General features: G+C 37.6%; 1 protein-coding gene across 6 annotated transcripts in view; it reads left to right on the top strand.

The window, feature by feature from the left end:
- Positions 1-16,890, top strand: part of ALB (albumin) — a 36,021-nt gene extending 19,131 nt beyond the window's left edge. Inside the window, exons 1-16 of one of the 6 annotated variants that reach the window (XM_050710420.1) lie at positions 5,237-5,286; positions 5,403-5,446; positions 6,971-7,031; positions 7,781-7,913; positions 8,841-9,055; positions 9,763-9,895; positions 10,642-10,739; positions 11,520-11,649; positions 12,579-12,793; positions 13,312-13,444; positions 13,832-13,929; positions 14,085-14,223; positions 14,754-14,977; positions 15,486-15,618; positions 16,072-16,128; positions 16,371-16,566. In XM_050710420.1, the coding sequence (XP_050566377.1) occupies positions 5,252-5,286; positions 5,403-5,446; positions 6,971-7,031; positions 7,781-7,913; positions 8,841-9,055; positions 9,763-9,895; positions 10,642-10,739; positions 11,520-11,649; positions 12,579-12,793; positions 13,312-13,444; positions 13,832-13,929; positions 14,085-14,223; positions 14,754-14,977; positions 15,486-15,618; positions 16,072-16,122 (1,842 nt within the window). In that variant the 5' untranslated portion in view covers positions 5,237-5,251 and the 3' untranslated portion in view covers positions 16,123-16,128; positions 16,371-16,566. Of the gene's footprint in view, positions 1-5,236; positions 5,287-5,361; positions 5,447-6,856; positions 7,032-7,780; positions 7,914-8,840; positions 9,056-9,762; positions 9,896-10,641; positions 10,740-11,519; positions 11,650-12,578; positions 12,794-13,311; positions 13,445-13,831; positions 13,930-14,084; positions 14,224-14,753; positions 14,978-15,485; positions 15,619-16,071; positions 16,133-16,370 lie in introns of those variants that run through there. The other 5 variants (XM_035550274.2, XM_035550264.2, XM_050710419.1 and 2 more) reach the window with 5 other exon arrangements.
- The last annotated feature ends 614 nt before the right edge of the window (positions 16,891-17,504 follow it).

Raw genomic sequence — 17,504 nt, 5'->3', positions numbered from 1 at the left:
GCTAATTAAAATTATTTTAAAAATGAGCTACTGCCCAATGGCAAAGAAATACTGGTAAAGCACATGTCCGTAGGCCCAGCACTGGAAGTAGGAGATGGCAACACCTTTTTAAGCATTATGTCACCTCAGCCTGCTGATAGATTGGAAGGGAAGCAGCATTCTTTTTGCAGGTTCCATCCACTTTAGGAAAAAGCTATCCTTCATTTTGAGGAAGAAAAAAAATTGCTAGTTGGCTGCCCACCTTTGTGTTTTCATTAGATAGGTAAAAAGCCAAACAAAAACAAAGAACAAAACCACCTCCAAAACAGAACTGTGATTACTGGCAGTAGGTGCGGTCCTGGCACACAAACATCTCGAGATCTGATGTGTATCTCAAAGTTCATTAACACAAAGAAAACTTTTGGTCTTTAACACAAATAAGAAATAGCATTAAATAAGTTGAGGGCCACAGAATTAGGAAGTTTGGGAGATCACTGTGACAAGGACTTACTTTCCAGAAGTGCTCTGGCAGTTTTCTTATGATGATATATCAAATTTGTTACTCAAAAAGCTTCAGTAATTTTAGTACATTTTGGTCTGCATATATGTAATTTTTAGTAGGAATATTAATCCCAATGAAATACAAATACCTTTCCCTTCCATTTCTGAATGCTTTCCACTTTCCTGCAGTCTCCTTTAAGTGCAAACCACAAAGATGAATAGGTGTTTCTTTTTGGTAAAGGAGGAGTTATTGTAAAATTCATGGTTCAGAAAGTCCAAACAAACTGTTGCTCTACCATGGCATCTCTTCTTCATCCTTTGTGATTACGTTGTATCATAAGACAGCTGACAGCACAAAATGAAGCCTTTCCATAGGCAGACTGGAAGGAGTTTGTTAAGTAGGTATCCTTGAACATATTTCTCCACTAGGAGTCTGAGAATAAAGTTACCTACTCTGTATCTAGACTTTCACTTTACACAGTGTGGTGTGATGGAAATATTTTTAAATGATGCTTTCTTTTTTTGCAGGTCAGTTAGGCTTGGAATTACTGCTCTTGGTTCCCCACAGCTGAGATTGTAATACTAGTTACTGTTTGCAACTTTACAGTTGAATGTGGTTGTAAATGGATTCATCTTAATGTATGTGCAAATGCTTCCACCTTAAAATGCAATTGCTATGTTCCTTTCTTAATACTAGGACAGCTTTGCTGAAAGTTCACTCAAAGCAGTATGGAAGAATTGAGCAACAGGAAGCTCAGTATAATACTTAATATTGTTAAACAAACATCAGCATTGGAGTTCAAATCTCTTTTTCAGCAGTAATATGAAATGTTGGCATGAAGTACAGGACAGACAACAGAAGATATCTAGAAATAAACATGGACCCTGTATTACAAACTTACATATTAACTCCAGGGGACCAGTAGTGTTCTTGCTAACACTGCACAATGCTGCAGGGGAAAATTCCAGATAGCTTTCAAGATGCAACAGTAAATATTGAGACCTTTTCTTGTGCTAAATTTCAACAAAACAGAAAAGACTTTCATCTCCCATCTCTTCATCTCTTACTGCATTTTCTTCAGACTGCTTTGATATACCCTTAGAACGTTTCCAGAGCTGGTCTAAGGCATGATTTATCACTATCACATTTTTTCAGCACTGTGACTTGGGCAATGTTCCCAGTCTGGTTGCATTTCCCATTCACTTTATGGTTATCAACAATACACCTAATTACATGTTTATATCTCACTGAGTGCCTTTAATTCCTAAACTGGGCCTTGATCCTTTACATCACTAACAAAAAAAAGCCATTTTTCATGTGCAAACACATCAGGAGCAGATTTGGGAAAGTGAAAAGTTTCTTGTTGTTGCTGTTGTTTTTCAGAAGCAGCAGCTAGTATAAATTCCATTGTATCAAACTATAATGTAAAGTCATCTAACTTTTAAGCAGTTTTTCATGGAGCACAGAATGGTCTTTTTGAAAGACAAGATGCATTGATGCATTGTGTTGACATTTTTCTTGTTAAAATTACCTGGAAATATTTTAAGCTTAGGTATGTCATTAGATTTATTTTGGATGTGTTTAAAAACTCAAGTTTGGAAACAAGTTTTTGTTGTTGTTGTTGTTGTTGATGTTGTTTTGTTTTGTTTTTGATTTTGTAAAACTTCCAGAAAACTCAAAATTGAATTATTCATACAACTCCCAGCAGGAATAATATAACATTGCGGTAGAACTGCTCACTTCAGGAAAAAAAAAAAAAAAGAGAGAGAGAGGGAGAGAGAGAGAGAATAGAAGACTAAGGAAGTATTAGAAGACCTTGCTCTGAGCTATACCAGTTTACTTGCTACCAGAAGCAGTGAGTTGCGAGGCAGAGCATGACCTCCAGCAATGCACTGAGGATAGGTATGGGGATTGAAATCCAGCCACTGCAGGGAGAAGTTCCTTAAAAGCAGCATCCCCCTCTCAGAGGGAGCTTTTACTGTTGCTTTGCAACCTGGAGCAGAGGGGCAGCAGCAGGAAAGCTCCCTGGGACAGCCCACGGAAGTGGTTGAGTCACCATCCCTGGAAGTCTTCAAAAAATGTGTAGATATTGAATTTAGTAAGGTGGTTTAGTGGTGGACTCATCAGTTCTAGGTTAAAGGTTGGATGGAATGATCTTAGAGGTCTTTTCCAACTGGAATGATTTTATTCTATGATTCTATTATCTGGAAATCCATTCACTTTTTAGCCTCTTGGAGAGGATATGTTAGTTACTCCAATTCTACAATTTTTTCCTTTTTTTTTTTTTTCCCACTAGACCTTCCATTTTAAGAATCTTGAAGATTAAGCCTTAAAATTACTAGAGCATCTCCAATTTGTTTTTGTTTGTTTGTTTGTTTGTTTTTCCTTTTGTAATAGTCTTGCTGGAATAAGATTTTAAGGCGTTGTTGTCTCTTTCCATCTCAGCACCACCTAACCATGTGTTGTCTGCACTGGATGTATATATTCATATTCATGTATATTTTGTAATAACAGAAGAAGAGCATTTTTCTGAACTAACACAAGCAACACTGAGGTCATGGGACAGGAGTAGCATGATCAGAAAAAATGAGAGGACATGATGGAGAGACTGGAAGAAGATTTGGAAAGGAGGAAGTCCAATAGATACTGGTTGCCAGAAACATAAAAGCCAATTAATTTCAACTCTGTATTTGACTTGAAATTACTAACTGCTTACATTTTAAGTTAAGAGAAGGGTCTACCTAACCAGAGCATTTTAAGTATATAGATAGATAGATAGGGCAATTACTGTCATAGACCATATCTGTGCTGCATCTGATAGTAGCCAAAATAAGGTACTTTGGGAAAAGTACAATGGCATGACATAATCTAGTCTCAGTGAAATTTATATATAAATATGGCTAAATTGAATGAAACTCACTGGCAACAACAACGGGGTTTTGAACTCAAGAGAGAATTAGAACACAGGTTACACCACAATGAAGATATCTCACTTCTAGGAGGAGGAGATAACGAATCAACCAGACAGGCAAGCTTTTTGTGATGTTAGTGGGAATTAGGTAGCAACAACCTGGGATCAGGAAGGATGAGGAAAGCATCCTGGGTAGTGAAAGCAGAAGGATGGAAAGTTGCAGAAGAGGTCTGGAAGGGCATGCTTTTCATGCTCTAAGATGTTGTTCAGTCTTTGCCTGTCCCTCAAGATATCATTATCAGCTGATCATACGCCAGAAATTTAAAGTTCTTCCTGGGTGGCTATATAATAATTTTAACAACTTCTTTCAAGCTGATGAGTGTCTCCTCCAGAGGAAATTTATCCAGCTCTTGTTAATGAAAACTTGAATAATTACCTGCAATAGATAAGAATACTTCTTTACGTTCTGTATTAAAGATAGCCTAACAAAGAGGCTGAGGGTCAGACTGAAATGTCAGCGGTGTAACCATTTATTTCTGGCTGCTCAAACTATTCTGAGTGAATGATATAGAGGAGTTCAGCTCTCTTGTGTACTCTTCCCCAGCTCCCAATGCTAAAAAAAAAGTTGAAATCAGCTAGTGTACATTATACGATTTCCTGCTGGAACTGCATCACTTTGCACTCAGTAGGGATCAAGCCTTATGCTTGATATTTTTTGAAGCTTCTCACTGAATATTCTGGAAAAGTAGTTTAAGTTTTGTACCATGCCCAGGCACTCCATGCAAATGTCACAATTCTTCCTGTGCCTGATCTCCTAAATTACTGACTAATTAACAGAAACCTTTCAAAGAAGAGAGCGGTGCATAGCAAAGAAAATAGTCTTGGAAGGATGTCAGGGTAAATGAAAATTCATTGGAAAAATTATCAAGTGACAGCTCTTACAAATGTTTACAGATGTATTTGGCAATTTTGTGGATCCTGATGAGTAGCAGTACCCCCAGAAAACCAGAATGGGATCTACCAAATCAGGTGCTCAAACAGCCCTTTTGCTGTTTTAACAGCCCTCCTTTTGGATGTTACCCTAAGCCTATGTCCAGAAATCTGGGGAGAGGTGAAGTCTTACCCAGAGTAAAATTGCCATTTCCAATTTACTGACATAGATTTATTGTCCACATGAAATTGTTCCACCTTGGAGCTACATATATTGTGAGATTCATATTCCCTGGTTTCAAACTTTTACTCTCTGTTTCTTCAAGAATTCAGAAGCCAATAAAAATGGAGATGCTGTTTACTTGTATCTTTGCACTAATTGTTCTATTTTACCAATATGGATTTTCTTATTCCAAATGAAAGGCTAGATTCACTTGTGTGCCTTGTGCCATTCCTAGGTGAGAAAAACCAGTATTTCCTTCTTAAACATTCTATTTGTTTCTGTCCCTGGAGGACTGAAAGCATATAGCCTGTCCTAAGGAGATTGCCATCTTGTCTTTGTAAGGGGATTTAGAATTAAAACTCTGTAATTTTAAATGAGTATGTGAAGTCAGTCCTATCTAGGTGAATTATTACTGTACAGTACCAACTTGCTGCACTTTTGAGCAAATAGTAGCAAAGGAGAAGCACGGCTATAGGATTAGACGATGACATTTTGATCTGATGCCTTGAACTCCTTGTTTGTAATTTGATAAGGAAATTTACGCAAAACTTTATCTGTTTGGATGCTGGAAGGTTCAACCTTTTCAGGACAAAAAGGTCCAGTGTAAAACATAACGAACAAATAATATCAAATTCATTTTTGGCAAGGACATTGCAAGTTTTGTAATCTTCTTCAGACCAAATGGAAATCTACAAATGCCAGCTCTATGGTTAATATTTTACCGAAACAGGTAGTAAAGAGGTATATAAGAAAATGCTTTCCCTTCAATCTTCCTAGCATTTCTGAATAATTTAGCCCACACCATAATCTGCAACCATGAAGTGGGTAACATTAATTTCATTTATTTTCCTCTTTAGTTCAGCGACATCCAGGAATCTGCAAAGAGTTGCTCGAGATGCAGGTAAGAAAGGATTAATTAATTGCCCCTATAGTCTTTGTTATATTGACTTAATGACTGCAATGCAATTTCGTGAACAAATCTCGCAAGCCTGATCCAAAGCCGGGGGGGGGAAGAAAAGAAAAGTGATTGACTTGAAAAGAAAGTGAATTAAGAAATCTTGAGGAGATGGGTAGAATACTCCAGACAATTACTTAACTGAGCAAGTAGGTTTGGTGACATGTCTCTTTGTACCATGAGTGAATTACATGAACAGATGTTGATCGTTCAGAATCTGTTACTTTCCAGCATGGAGCAAGCGGATGTGCTAAGCTTTTTGAATGACAGTCTATAACTGAGCTCCTCACCAATGGTTTTCACACAACTAGGTTAAAAATCCAAAAATCTAAATCTCAGTCTGGGATGTAGGAAGGCCTAGCTAAAGACTTAGTGTCGTTTTTCCCTGTATTATTAAGCTTTAGAACTTGGTCAAAGAAGTATTTCTGCAGGCAGTCCTAGATTTTTTTTTCCACTGATATTTTTGATTTTTGTTTGAAACATGAAAGTAGCCAAATTTAACAAGACTGACTTCTCAGTCAATCTGTGTGAAATTGCCAGTGAACAACAACAACAAATTTGAATTACAATTTTCAGCATTGAAACCCTTCTTATCAAATCAGGTCTACTGATGATCCTTCATTTTTTGAAATATATTCCTTCAGTTCAGGTAAACGAATCTTTCCCTGTGTTTTTTAAATGCTTCTGGGATGGTATTTCTGGAACAAAATGACTGCCCTATCCTAGTTAATTCATTACTGTGGCCACCTGCCTCAGTATCTGTTTGGAAAATCTTGTGGGAGTCTTCTTACCACGAACAAGCTGTAACTACAACCTGGATTTATTACTATCAGGACCAAGTGAAGGGTCTCATCTGTTTTCCTGCTCATGATGAGCACAGATGGTATGCATTCAGTGAAAAAATCATACGTGTCTGCCCAGTTCATAATTTTGTCTTTGAAGAAAGAAAAATCTACTAATGCTTAGTCTAATCAAACTGCAGCTGCATTCCTTTATTTGTAGATTAGATATGATCATGTTGGTCATGTAAAGTGCATGTTCTTACCCTTAATAGGAAGTCACAGCAGTCATTTTGAAGATAGGAGTTATGCATATGATTACAGAGGTGAATATTTTATTAAAATCAAAAAAATTACACACTTGAGTGCCTTCAGAAAGATAGGCATGCATAAGAGTTAGGTATTTATTTGCAGACAAGTGGTCATCTAAGACAACAAAGAATTCTAGATGGCCTGAGGAAACCTTTAGATTGACATACCTGGAAAAACTGTGCAGATTACACAGGATGGTGTACCCAAAGATGGGAAGCGCTCAGCATTAGCTTAGTCTGTTCCAAAATAATGATATGTGCAAGAGCTGGTTTAATGCTGCACACTTCTGAAATCTGGCCTGAGGTGCCCAGAATATATTCTTCAAGGGGGTCTAGCACAGCAAATGAACATCACTGTTCTTTTATTTTTTTCCCTGTAGATCACAAGAGTGAGATTGCCCATCGCTACAATGATTTGAAGGAGGAGACATTTAAGGCAGTGTAAGTGAATGTTCTGCTTACATTTTCTGATTGTTTTCCATCTCTATTGATACTGAATTAAAAAGGGAAACTTAAACACTGTATGAGCTCATGAAGGGTGCATAGGTTTCATCAAGCCATTGCATTGAATTAGTTTTGTTACTGTTAGTATGCAAAGCTTACAGGTGCTGTAAGAGCTGCAAAAGTCATGATGACTTTCTTGCTCTCTGAGAGCACAACTCCTTGCACACATTGTGAGGAAACCTGTGTTCCTCATGTGAGAAGAAAATACATGTAAATAATACAGTTTTGATAACCTTTGGATGGAGAGGAGTTATTCTGGACTAAGACATTACCAAAAAAAAAACCAAACACCAAAAACAAACAAACAAACTTCTGGCAGGTTTTCTGAGACAATTCAATGATTTCCTTTTGAAATGGGTTTTGGGAATGGCAGAAGGCCGTTATAGGAACATAACTATTTCAGAAAGAAGACCCAGTGAAGATCATTATCTGTAACAATGGCGAAAACAGCTTAGTTTATAGTAGTTAGGAATGTACTGGTTAAAGTGGCAGAAAATTCAAATCACAGTCTTTTCCGTGTTGATTCAAGTCTATCATTTAAGGAGGTGAGAAGAGCAAGAATATGGGACCCAGTATTAATGATCTTTGTAGTACTCTATTTAAGTATTTGTGTGTATTGTTTGAACAAGTAATTTTGAATCTTGTGTTCCTTATCTCTATATAGCAAAATTTGCTTTCTGTTTCAGTGCCATGATCACATTTGCCCAGTATCTCCAGAGGTGTTCTTATGATGGACTGTCTAAGCTTGTGAAGGATGTTGTAGATCTGGCACAAAAGTGTGTGGCCAATGAAGAGGCTCCTGAGTGCTCAAAATCACTGGTAGGCAGCAAATCCTTTGGTATTGTGTTTCTCCTCATTCTATGCAGTTACCAGAATCATCCTCATTGAGGATTTATACTTGTCATCAGTCAATGTTCAGATTTTTGTGTTGAAACAGAGAACTTGTTTTTGTCAGGTTCTGAAACTCTGCCTTTCAGAAGTGTCACAATGATGCGTGGAGTTATATATTGGAGCCCAAAAAGCAGACTTCAGTACATTAAGTTTAGCATTGTCCATAAATAAATGTTACCATTAGTACAAGTACCCTGTCTGTAAAATACAGGTCTAACTGTAGGAATTAAAGCAACCATAGTGTGTGAGTTTTCATACAGGGGTGACTTGAAAAAGATACCTGTCATAATTTAAGGTACTCAGGTAAAAAGTTAAAAAGCATACAAACAACAACAACAACAACAAAAACCTGCTAAGATCAGGTATCCTAAGATGTTTACAGGTACATAAGATTCCTGGATGCCTAGCAGGTTCAGCCAGGCCCCTGAGAAATTTAGGTGCTTGTGTTCTTGCCAGTTCTCACATTCAAACCAAATTACATGACTATATTAGTTCTCCCTAAAGGCTTCCCAAGCTGATCATCAAATAGAACACCAAATCCTGCTTCAATTCATCTGAAAATTCACTTTAGTCAGATTACAAGTAAAAGGAGACCACTGTCTGGCATGTAGCATTGTAACTTATAATAATTTTTTTTTCAGTAGGGCATTGTAATTTTTGATATTGGACGACAAAATAAAACTATGAAATTGTGTTGAAAGCAATGGATTTTTCTGATTTACGGTCTAAATCTTCCCTGGTAAAAATTTACTTACTTTTGAATTTGGGCTTTCTCTTACAGATAGAAAGTACATTACACTATCTGTACAACAGTATCTTTCCAACAATAATTTTAACTCATCATGTCCCTTATAGCCCTCCATTTTCCTGGATGAAATCTGCCATGTAGAAAAACTCCGTGACTCATACGGTGCAATGGCTGACTGCTGTGCTAAAGCTGATTCTGAAAAAAATGAGTGTTTCCTGTCATTTAAAATTCCCCAACCAGACTTCGTTCAGCCATACCAAAGACCAGCTTCTGATGTTATATGCAAGGAATATGAGGACAACAGAGTGTCATTTCTGGGACAGTAAGAAAAATGGCAATTTTGTACTGTTTAAATATTTAGTTGAGCGATCCCCAAGGCATAGTGAGTGTGTGAGGACATTTGAAGAGGTTATAAGCATGCAATCAATTATCTGCATGTATAAAACAGCTGCTTAATGATTAAATATCCAAAGCTCTCATCACATTCTTTTCATTCCATGCTGGAGCAGGTTTTTCCATTCAAAATGGGCCTTAAATGATCACATTTTGTAAATCTTTGGGGACATTTTGCCAAAAAAAAAAATTGAAAAAACACAATTTTTCCAACATTAATGTAATAATTTACTTACTCCAGCTTCCCACTAACCCCATTCTAATCAGAAAGGATATGAAGAAAGGTAACAATAAAGAGAATAAAAAATCGCAATAAAATCCTGGGAAAATGGCCACAGATTAATTTTTTACACTCAAAATCAGAATTTTCAAATATTTCACAATACATTTAAAACAAGCATATGTACATCAAACTCAGAGGCTGGAGATAGAGGATTTCATCCTTCTGTCACTGTTACTGTGTCCTGCTTTCTAAGTAGTGAGGTTTAACCCAGCATGTACTATTAGTAGGCATTACGATAGAAAAATATATAAAATGTCTAAATTAGAAATAAAAGTTATAGAAGCCATAAGAGATTTGAGGCCATTTGCTGTTGTCATTGAAATATATAACTTATGTTTTCCTTTTTCTTACAGTTTCATCTATTCTGTTGCAAGAAGAAACCCCTTCTTGTATGCCCCTACAATCCTTAGTGTGGCTGCTGATTATGAACACGCACTTCAGAGCTGTTGCAAAGAGAGCGATGTCGGTGCTTGCTTGGACGGCAAGGTAAAGCAAATTTTTCACTTTGCTTGAAAACAATGCAGCTGGTCTGCAACACAAAGGTGAACCGTAGCCAGAAGGCGTGCTACCAAAGAGGCTCTAGGGGAAGACAGATATTTTTTGGCAGCCTAACATTCAATTTCCACACCCAACAGATAGGTGTATGAGAGGTCTCTCCTATTCCTCCCCAGTTCCTTGCATGAGCAAAGGGAGGAGAAAGAGTGAGAAGTGGGTGGAATGCTCCTGGGTATGTAATTCTTTGTATGAAGAACTTGTAGAGAAGGGTCGGGATTAATCATGTGCTAGCGCTTTGATCACTATCAGATGAATTCCACATAGAACTATAGATTTTAAGTTAACTTTCAAGATTATTTGGCGTGAGCCAAGTTCTCTCTCTGTCTCAAAACTCAGTCCCAATGACTTCCATGTGATCGTTGTGGTGCTTCAGAAGAGAACTTACACTCTTTTGGGGCTACAGAGTTTCAATGAAATTGAATATTTGGTTATAACAGCAGCTTATCATTAGGTGAATTGCACTATGCCATAAGGCATAGTGTGTAGGCTAGAATTTAGATGCTGGACTGTGAACTGATTAGGGCTGCCTAAGAAATTCTCAGTTTGCTTGGCTTTACATCAGTGCTAACTGGACAAGAACGTGTACTGTTTCTGAAGTGGGATTTTCAGATTTGCTTTCTGCTCAGTCTGTTAAATGTAATTAGCTTAATGTGACAATGTGCATCCTATTACTATAGGAAACTACCATAAGAGAAAAAGTCAAGAAAATAAGCGTGAAGCAGCAGTATTCTTGTGGAATCCTCAAGAAGTTTGGAGATAGAATTTTCCAAGCAGAGTAAGTTCCAATCAGTGTTTTATAAAAAGTAGACTTGTTGGCTTAAACCTGCAACTACTCATGAGGAAAATATCAACACACACAATTCACTTCTATATGCTGAGTTTGATAACTGTACTCATGATACTTCCTAGTGTAACTTCGGCTGAGGAACACTGTCCAACACAATAGAGATTAGTGGGTCAGTCTTTCTGGACTGCACCTGCAGTGATTTCTCAGCCCATTTTTTTAAGTGTACAATTTAGTTCTGGTCAGGTTTCAGCATAAAGACTGGATGCAGAGGGGAACCTGTGTATTCCAAGTGGATAGTGAGTAGTAGTAAAAAGATCATCCACGCGAGTCACAAAGAAATGAAACCATCCCTTGAACCAATACGCAAGATATAGAGTTACCTGAGAGAGGTCACTCAGAACCAGATTCCAATGTGTTTAATCTACGTGTTTGCCAAAGTTGTGCCCTGTTCTGATGCCTGTACTGTGTCTGTACTAATACAGAGATGCTTTACAGTCATTTGAGAGAGAGGGAATTCTAGGGTGTGATTCTTATATATACACCTCAGATCAGAAAAATCCAAACTTCTTTCTTATTGTTCATTTTAAAGGAGAATTGGGTTGCAGGTACAGGTGTCAATGCCTTTTTTTTAGCCACCTGAAGTTAGGTGAGAAGAATGAATGTTTACTTCTAACATCAGTGATGTGTAGTATAAGTGTTACTGACTTGCAAGTTTTCTGTTTCATATGGAGCTTTGAATCAACTGTATTTTTCTTCTTCTCTGTCCAGTAAACTTGTTTTCCTGAGTCAAAAATATCCCAAGGCTTCATTCACAGAAATCTCAAAACTTATCCATGATGTTAAGGATGTCTACAAAGAGTGCTGTGAAGGGGACATGGTGGAGTGCATGGATGACAGGGTAAGCTAAATATTCTTTTAAAATATTTACATAGATGAAAAACAGTAGGAAAATAAAAATTTCAGTAGCATGAATAGCTGCTGAAGTTCACAGTCCTAGGAACTTCTATTCAACACTGCTGGAAGGTTCCTCAGCCACTAAAAACTTACAGTCAGCTCAGCTAACTGTTACTGGAACTAGGTTTTGGACCATGATCATGAGGGCAAGGAGTTTTTATTTATATATATACACATATATATAGTGTGCGTATGTGGTCAAAATCAAAACGTTCATCTGGGAGGGGGATTGTTTGATGGCATTTGCTCACTTCAAGTCAATTGTAAACAAAGAAAAAGAAAGTGGAGGCAGAAAGAAATTCTTTGCAATCCTGCTGTGTGATTTTAATCACCATTAATCCAGTTTTTCTGTAGTCCCAATGAATTCTACAGGGCAGCTCACATGGGAGGATTTGCAAAACTGCAATAATAACCTTATCTAAATATTGCCTGCCCAGCTGGAACTTAGACATACTTCTTAAACTTGTAACCAGCTGGTGTGCTGGTTCAGCTTCATAAAATTCTAGGGTTTTTAATGTTTTGTTTTCTATCAGAGCTGGACACGTGACAGGACTGAAAAGATTAATCAGGCATCCTTGTGACAGTCTCAGTGGCTTTAACTGCCTTTCCAGAGTTTGTCTCCTCAAAGATTCCAAGATCAGGGAGGGAAGCTGATTCTCCCCCGTGCCTGTGAACATCTTGCTTAACACGTGCAGGAAATGCCAGTTTCTCTGATTATTTCCTTTTGTATGGAAACAGCATTTCTTTAGGAAACTGCTAAGTAAATAAGTAACCTGAATGAAAAAAAAAAGTCTGAAACAGAGAAGAGAGTTGAATTGATCTATCTAAATTATTATTTCATAGCTTATCTGAAGCTCTATTTTAATTTTACAGGCAGAGCTTGTGAACTACATGTGCTCTAAACATGAGACTTTCTCAAGTAAAATCAAAGACTGCTGTGAGAAGCCCATTGTGGAACGAAGCCAGTGCATTATGGAAGCAGATTTTGATGACAAACCTGAAGATCTTCCTTCACTAGTTGAAAAATACATCCAAGATAAGGAAGTCTGTAAAAGCTTTGAGGCAGGCCATGATGCATTCATGTCAGAGTAAGTAGTGCAAACAGTACGTGTGCTTGTCCTGTAAACAATCTGCTCTTCTTTCTGGGCTATGGCCTTTTGTACCACTGGAAAAAAAGAAAAAAAAAGTCCTCTTGGATATTTCAAGTGTGTATGGAGGAAAGAGAGGACCACATGGAAGTCCAATGTGGCAGATGTAACTTCAGGCCTAGGTTCTCATTCACACTTTGTGGCTGTTATCAAAGCTGAATTTATCGTTGCCTTTCCTTTATTCATGGGTTTTGTGCAGGTCCACATATATTATCTGCTTGAGAAGCATTCTGTCCTGGGGACGCTATTTTGTTCCTCTTAAATTTGCCCTGTTGGCAGTCAGAAGAATGGCCAAAACCCAAAAAATTCTACTAAAAAAAGCAGGGAGCATTTCAAACTCACCGTCCATCTTACTTGATCTCATCTGAGGGACTGTCACTGTCAATTACTGTGTTGTGCATGAGGAAAGCAGCATGTTATTCGGGAGCTCTAATGCTGTCAGCTCGTGTGTCTTTCAGGTTTGTTTATGAATATTCACGAAGACACCCTGAGTTCTCCACACAGCTGATTCTGAGAATTGCTAAAGGATATGAAACACTCCTGGAAAAGTGCTGCAAAACCGACAACCCTGCTGAGTGCTATGCAAATGCTGTAGGTGCAATGCTTTGTTTGCATGTGACTAGAATGCTTGGTTGGTACTAACCATGAAGCAATTCAGTCGAGGAGCAGACAAAAAGCATTTTGAGAGACTAATCCCAGAAGAAATTAATATTCTGATGGGACATGAAGCAGTGCAGAGCCCACGATAAAGATATGAAATCATCTCAGCTCTTTTTTTACTGAATTTCTGTTAGAACTGAATGCTCATTTGTGAATCAAGTCCCCCTTACTCCAGCTAGGCTAGAAGCAAACAGTTGGCCTTGCATAATGTATATCTTAGAGCTAGTAAGATTTAGAAGAGACCATAAGGTATATTTGCATGACTGTGACCAGAATGTCCTGCTCTAATGTTACTGATAAATTTTTACTTGTTTGCAGCAAGATCAACTGAACGAACATATCAAAGAAACTCAGGATGTTGTAAAGACAAACTGTGATCTTCTCACTACCCATGGCGAGGCAGACTTCCTCAAGGCGTAAGTACTTTCTGATAAGTATTCTCCAGCATAAACAATGATTCTGGCAGCTTTGGGAATATGAATTTGAACCTGACTTCTATTTTCAGTTCACTAGTGTAGTTAAGCAGAGAATTCTTCAAAAGTGAGCAGTCATTTTAATGCAATTTTTTCAGATTGCTGATCCGCTACACTAAGAAAATGCCTCAGGTATCAACTGAGACCTTGCTTGAAATTGGAAAGAAAATGACAGGCGTTGGTATCAAGTGCTGCAAGCTTTCTGAAGACAAACGCCTACGTTGTTCTGAGGGTTATGTGAGTACATTTGTTTATTCTTTTTATTCCTCTGAGAGATTTCTTCTGTTCTCAAAAACATGGAATTCTGGTGGGATAGTAAACTCATGCTGATTTTTCATAGCCTTCAAGCTAATTAGCAACATAACATAATTGGAAAGTCCATTCATTTTTAATGGACATGAGGACCTAAATAGCTCTCTCAAATGGCAGCTTGTGAAAATTGTAACTCAGCTTTGCTCTCCTTCAGAAAGCAAAAGTCAGATGATTGGGTCTATAGGAGCTTGTGTTTGGAAAAAGAGCCTCTTAAAAGAAAACCGTTCTTATTGATTGTAGTCTAATGGTCATACTGTCAGCAGATTAAAAAACACCTGACTCCAGGAATACACATTCATTTTAAATTCTAAAACTGTGCCATTTCTGAGCAGCTGATTAGATTGGAAAGCTTCCACTTTCCGCTATGCTATAGTGACACAAACATCACACATTTCTTCTGTTATTGTAGAAGGTTTAACTCATGTTTGTACTTTTTTCCATCTATCTCTCACCAGCTGAGCATGGTGATTCAGGATATGTGCAGGAGACAGGAGACCTCACCTATAAATGACAATGTTTCACACTGCTGCAGTGACTCCTACGCTTACAGGAGACCATGTTTCAGTGCCATGGGAGTAGATACCAAATATGTTCCTCCACCATTTAATCCTGAGATGTTCAACTTTGATGAAAAATTGTGCAGTGCTCCTGCTGAAGAACGGGCAGTAGGCCAGATGAAGTAAGCTAAATCAAATTCCTTGGAGAATAAACTCAAAAACGTAACACGTGAGCAGGGACAGAAGTAAGCTATCAAAAACCCTGATCTGTTGTCTGACTGGGACTTCACTGGTGACAGAGAAAACCAGATGGAACTATGTATTTGTACTGAGGTTGTCAGCATGTCACATCGCATAGTTAAGAAGAGGCACAATAAGTTACTTTCTTCAAATGAAATTAGTGTCTTAACTAAACGTGACCAGTTTCATGTAGGGCCTCAGACAGTGCAAATCTTAGGATTTACTCAGTTAACGCAGCATACAGATCATTTCACTAAGTTCTTTCCATCCATAACCAGGATAACGAAAACCCAGCAAGTGATGGTGGTAGACAGGGAGTTTGGCAAAGACCTCTCGAGGCATGACAAAAAGCCTCTTAAATGAACTGTATCTGCATAGAATGACATATTCTAAACTGGCAAACAAATGACAACAGGTAGCGTTAACTATGGCTTGATGCTTTGTTTTCAGATTGCTTGTCAACCTCATTAAACGCAAGCCCCAGATGACAGAAGAACAAATAAAGACAATTGCTGATGGGTTCACTGCCATGGTAGACAAGTGCTGCAAGCAGTCAGATATTGAGACATGCTTTGGCGAAGAGGTATTTCCTATCTCCTTTAAAAATAAAAATAAGCATACAGGAAATGGGGAACTCTCTAGGAAACCAGCCACTAGGAAAGGGGTATAAATGTCAGTTTCCAAAGAGCAATCTCTCTATCATTTGAAGCATTAATGGATCTGCATTATTGAGTGAATCCTTTTTTTTATTTATTCATTGTTTATAACCAAAGTATCGCATAGGTACATATATTAGGAAGACCTTAGAAGGAATTATTCTGTCTGTAATTCACTCTGTTTATTTTCTACCTTTGCAAAACTGAAAGATACCCAGCATACAAGAACACACAGCTCCTAAGCTTAGAAAGTACCATTAGAATTATCCTTTGAGCCATAACACAGACACAAGTTGAAGTTCATAGAAGTTCTTGCACAAGCACTGCATACTGTGCTCTCTTTGTTTCCCTTTCACAACTGTTTGCATTCCTTTTTCTAGGGTGCCAATCTAATAGTCCAGAGCAGAGCCACATTAGGAATTGGTGCTTAAGATACGGTAGGTAAAAGAAATAACATTTATATCAAAACGGGTAATCCCATCCCTGTCTCCCCATCTTTCTACCCATTTAACTTTAAATCAAAAAGAGCCTCTAGCTGCCATTTAGCCACTGTATGTTGGCTTTCTCAGTGGGTAGTCTACCAACTACAATCATACAGCATATTGAAGGTTGAAGTGCTACTAGAATGCTACTGTTTTGCAAAATAATCTTTTATTTTATTTTTTTTAATCCCATCTAGGTTGCCCAAGGGGAAAATATGAAGATAAAATGCTTCTGTGTAACTTCTCCTGCCCATTACCTTTTTTCCTTGGTATTGAATGACAGTTTCGTAAATCTTCATTTTTTTGTCAAACCACATGCTTTTCCAGAAACTTTTCAATTCTATTACTTTGCAAAAAATGAATAGTAAATAAAATCGTTATAAATCTGCATCTGCCCTGGTCTGCTGGTGACTGCTCTAAGGCAAAGATCTTACAGGCACTCCTTACACAAGATGGTTGATACAGCAGTATTTATGGATAGACATCCCATTGTTTTCTCTATTTCTTGCTCTTTTAAAGTATTTATGTCCCACCAATTGGATAATATGAAAGGTGGTATGATTTTTAGCTAGACTTTAATAGGAACATTTGACTTTTCACGATTATAATTACACAGTAAGAGAATGTTCCAAAGAGCCAATCAGTCCAAAGAAGATGGCTAGTAATGTTCTCTTAAAAATGAAAATAAGATTTTTATTTTTATTATTTTTATAGCCACAGATCAAGCATCTCTTCTCTTGCAAAGAACTGCACAGTGAGCTGTTTTTAGACACGTCTATTTATGCCATTAGTTCTTTATAAAAAGAACTTATGACTTTAGAGATGCCTTTTAAGAAGCCAACAATCAAAATCATGCCCTTCATTGCAGTGAGTTCCTAACAGAGACATTGTTGGGTTCCACACCACTAAAACACCATGATTTTCTATTATATACTTAGTTTCAATCCACAAACAACAACAAAAAAACCACAAATCTTGTACAGTTGAATGTAGGATGGCATGTTTTGTTTTTTTTTCCTGCTTAAAGCCCTTGCATAATAAAGCATTTTATGGGAGCAGTTTTCTTGGCCTTGAAACCCTTTGTGATTCTAGTTCATGAACCGAGAATCTTCTACAGAACCACATAAGTACACTCAGAATGAAAGAGAGACATGAGGTTGAAAATGTAAAGGGAAGAATTTGTGAATCTTGATACAATTGGAAGGTTTGAAATTTCAGTCAGTTAGTCATAGTTAGGCATTGTTTTAGAAGAATGTATGTGACCTCAAGGTGTTAACAATCATCTCATTAGAGATGCAGAGCTTAGTGAATTTGAGCAAGTAACATTCAGC

Source organism: Cygnus atratus, chromosome 4, assembly GCF_013377495.2.
Source record: "Cygnus atratus isolate AKBS03 ecotype Queensland, Australia chromosome 4, CAtr_DNAZoo_HiC_assembly, whole genome shotgun sequence".
NCBI lineage: Eukaryota > Metazoa > Chordata > Aves > Anseriformes > Anatidae > Cygnus > Cygnus atratus.
This window is presented reverse-complemented; position numbering and strand designations above follow the sequence as displayed.